At 35.8% G+C, this 3,628-nt stretch overlaps 1 protein-coding gene across 1 annotated transcript; it reads left to right on the top strand.

The window, feature by feature from the left end:
- Positions 1-869: 869 nt before the first annotated feature.
- Positions 870-3,374, top strand: LOC134638320 (uncharacterized). The gene is made up of 7 exons (XM_063488829.1): positions 870-973; positions 1,090-1,210; positions 1,343-1,546; positions 1,729-1,812; positions 2,170-2,311; positions 2,846-3,008; positions 3,140-3,374. The coding sequence occupies exons 1-7, from the start codon at positions 870-872 to the stop codon at positions 3,372-3,374; spliced, it is 1,053 nt and encodes a 350-aa protein (XP_063344899.1).
- Positions 3,375-3,628: the final 254 nt, after the last annotated feature.

Here is a 3,628-nt window from a genome sequence, read left to right as displayed (position 1 = left end):
TCTGGTGTCAAAATTTTGGTCCTGTCATTTATGTGGATTTTTCTTTGAATGTCCACTCCACTCATCATGCACTCAAGCCTTTTTAAAAAAAACAAAAAACAAACACGTCTCCCCCTGTCCACAGCACCCCCCAACAGCTGCAGCCTCCAATACCAGCAGGGAGTTCTGCAAAGTGAAGTTTATTGGATTTATTACCTTTAAGTCATCAGAGAATTTGGTGTAAAATATATCTTTCTTTTTACCTGGCTACATAACCATAAGTAATGTTATAAGTAAGTAATGTTGAATACACAGCTTGATCCAGACTAGATCATGTTCAGACCTTTGGCATGAAATCAGTATACAATCTCTACCCCCTGTTTCTCTGATAATGCCTCTGATGCTTAGTTTGATCCTTTGTGTACAGAAGGAGGGTGAATGAAGCATCAAATAACTCATTTTTATGTACATGTGAAATGAGACTAAAGCAGAAAGCCTGGGTTAACAGAAAAAGACCTAATATTGTTAATAATTACGGCTTAAGTAAAACATTATTAAACTTATAAATTAAGTAGTTACAACTAAAAGCCTTTACAAAATGAGCTTTAATATGACAAACTTCTGAAAACTGCAATCATAACTTTGTGCCATCATTTCTCTGAAAACAATTTATACTGTTTTCTATTACTTATGTTTTGTTACTTATAATTTATATTTTTTATGTTTGCAGATAGGAAAGATAAAGCCATAAAGAATGTAAGATCCTCTCAAGTATATCCTCTTGAAGATCACAAACTAAGTGTACTTTTTATGAATCTTAACATAATATATGTTGCTTTTAAAGGTCTGATATAAAATATTACATGTCACTGTCTGTGACTGTGGGTGTCATGTTGGTGGGCCTGCTGTACTCCATCTGTTTAGCCTGTCAGTGGATTTATGGTTGGCCTGACAAGCCTGGGTGTAAGAAGTACATAGAAGCTCTTAATCCAAGGTAAATTTTAAAATTTTTGTGTTTTGTTTTGTTTGAGTTTTTTGGTTTGTTTTATTGGCCCACTCATTGAGTAGTCTGTTTGTAATTTTCATTTACGCTTTTGGCCTCTTCATCAGGCGAATATATCGTCTGACCCTCGCTACACTGGATCTTCTCAAATACCTGCAGTATTGGAAAGTTTACTTTCAGCTGAAGTCATGGTATAACAATGACAGGAATCTAAAGTATTATGAAAAGGTATGTTAAGGATAACTCGCTGAGAAAATCTACCTGTTTTCTTGATTATTATTTACAATCAATGACGTTATCAGTTGAGTCAGTGCTGAAAAATGTGTGAATAATCAGTTTGTTTGTGTGGACGCTTAACAGGGCATCACGTTTGGCCGCAGAGGCAACAAGCTGGACTTGTACCACCCTCCAAATGTAGGGAAGCTGCCATCACTGGCGGTAGTATTTGTCTACGGAGGTGCATGGGGCACAGGAGAAAGGTCCACTTACTGTTTACTGGGGAGTCGGATGGCTGAAGAACTGAAAGCAACTGTAATTTGTCCTGATTACTGCACATATCCAAAGGTGAGAGCTTTTAAACAACACACAGTAATCATCATAGCTTATGAATGATAATATTTTATCGCATATGTGTGTGAGTTGATAAAATACATATTGAATTTAAATTAGGTAAACAAAAAAGGTAATAAACTTATAAAATAATAAACTTGTTTCTAAACTGACTCTTGATTGACTGTGATTGGCAGGGGAATGTTTTAGGGATGGTCCAAGATATCGCTGACTGCTTGATTTGGGCCCACCAGAATGGAGAGAAATTTAACTTTGACAAAGTAAGACAGCTTAGTATTATTTAAGTATTCTTTATAAAATTAATAATGAACTGGTTACCTCTGTGCTAGGCACAGAGCTAAGCATGCAAGGACTCCTGATATTCAGATATTTACCAACTTTCCCGCTGCCTGGGGAAAACTCCAAAACACTGCTGCTCGGCTGTGTCGGTCTAGAATTAAAGCAGTGCTAAGCCCTTTTGAGCCCCTATATACAGACTAATCATGTTTTTAATTTATCTTCGTCAGAGCCTTTTTAAAAATAAAATCATTGTATCTGTGCATTAACTTAATCTTCAGTAGGTCATAATGTATAATCACGTACAGCATGCTGTTCTGTGTTGTGTGTTTTTTTTATAGGACAACATTGTATTAATTGGGCATTCAGCAGGTGCACATTTGTGTACACTCACCACACTGTTTCTTGTTGATACAAGAGAGGAGCTTTCCATAGAGCCAGACAAGCAACAGGAACTCTTCCTCTCGATAAGAGGAATTATTGGTAAGAAATGAAGTTCATCATTTAACATTAGTATTTGTTTTAACGTACCCATTTTCCAACATTTTTCCATAATGGTCTTCTTCTACAGTGATTAAATATATACAAATTTTCAATATTGTGATGTTTGTTTCACCCTTTGTTTATTACCAGATTGTATTATACTCTACCTGAGCACTCAAAGGGCTTTATATAACTTGCCTCATTCAAGCACTCCCACAAACATTATTTTTCTATGTCTAAGTGCTTTTTTTTATCTAACATTCTCACTGTGATGGACGCATCAGAGATATTTGGCATGCAGACTGAACCAATCAGGGAATCATTGGGATTGAAACCACCAACCATCTAATTAGCAGATGACCTGTTCTGTCTCCTAAGCTACAGACACCTCTACTTATATTACTATTTTATTATAAGTACTTCATATTTTCACATTTAAAAAATATGAAAATTAACAACTTAATCAAAAAATGACCTCTTTCTTTCCTGTTATTCTTAATAAGGTAGACTAATTGTTTTATATTCACCGGACAGGTCTGAGCGGTGTCTACAACATCGTGGACCACTATGAGCATGAACAGAAACGAGGAGTCGAACGAGTGTCCCCCATGCACAAAGCGATGAATGGTGTGAAAAACTTTCCATACTACTCACCAACACACTTACTAAAGAAGCTCAGCCAGGACAAAGTCAACAGGTGAGCGGAAAAGGATAAAAAAAATGGCTTTAACACCAATTATAATTCTAAAATCTAATACATCAATTCTTTATTGGAAACACAAACACACTACAGACATTTATTTACTACAGTCCTTTTTATTCTGACAGATTGCCTCCATTTGCTTTGCTCCATGGGACCAATGATATTATGGTTCCTGTTCAATCTACCATAAGATTCTCAGAGCTTCTCACTTTGCGCTCTGTTAAGGTGTCATTGAATCTGCTTCCTGGAGTCGCCCACACTGAGACTGCCGTTGACCTCATGGTGTCAAACAGATGCCTCTACCAACCGATCTACAGATACATCAAAGAAGAGTTCAGAAAACTTCTGGGTACCTGCTGACTGCACGTGATTAGAAAAGTATTCACACAGCTCCAATATGTGCTGAATTGTACTGTACTGTAAATTAAAATTAACCATTTAATTTTGAGTTTGAATTAAATATTACATTCAAATGTTATCTTTTGTTAACATTTCTTTACTTATTATTATTGCTTAAACAGAGATCTTCAATGCAGAGCAAAAAAACCCAAACTTGATTGCCTTAAAATCTAAAAGTTCTAAATCTTATTTACAAAGATTGTATGCTAGATTTT

The sequence above is a fragment of the Pelmatolapia mariae genome, linkage group LG12 (genome assembly GCF_036321145.2).
Source record: "Pelmatolapia mariae isolate MD_Pm_ZW linkage group LG12, Pm_UMD_F_2, whole genome shotgun sequence".
Taxonomy (NCBI): Eukaryota; Metazoa; Chordata; class Actinopteri; order Cichliformes; family Cichlidae; genus Pelmatolapia; species Pelmatolapia mariae.
This window is presented reverse-complemented; position numbering and strand designations above follow the sequence as displayed.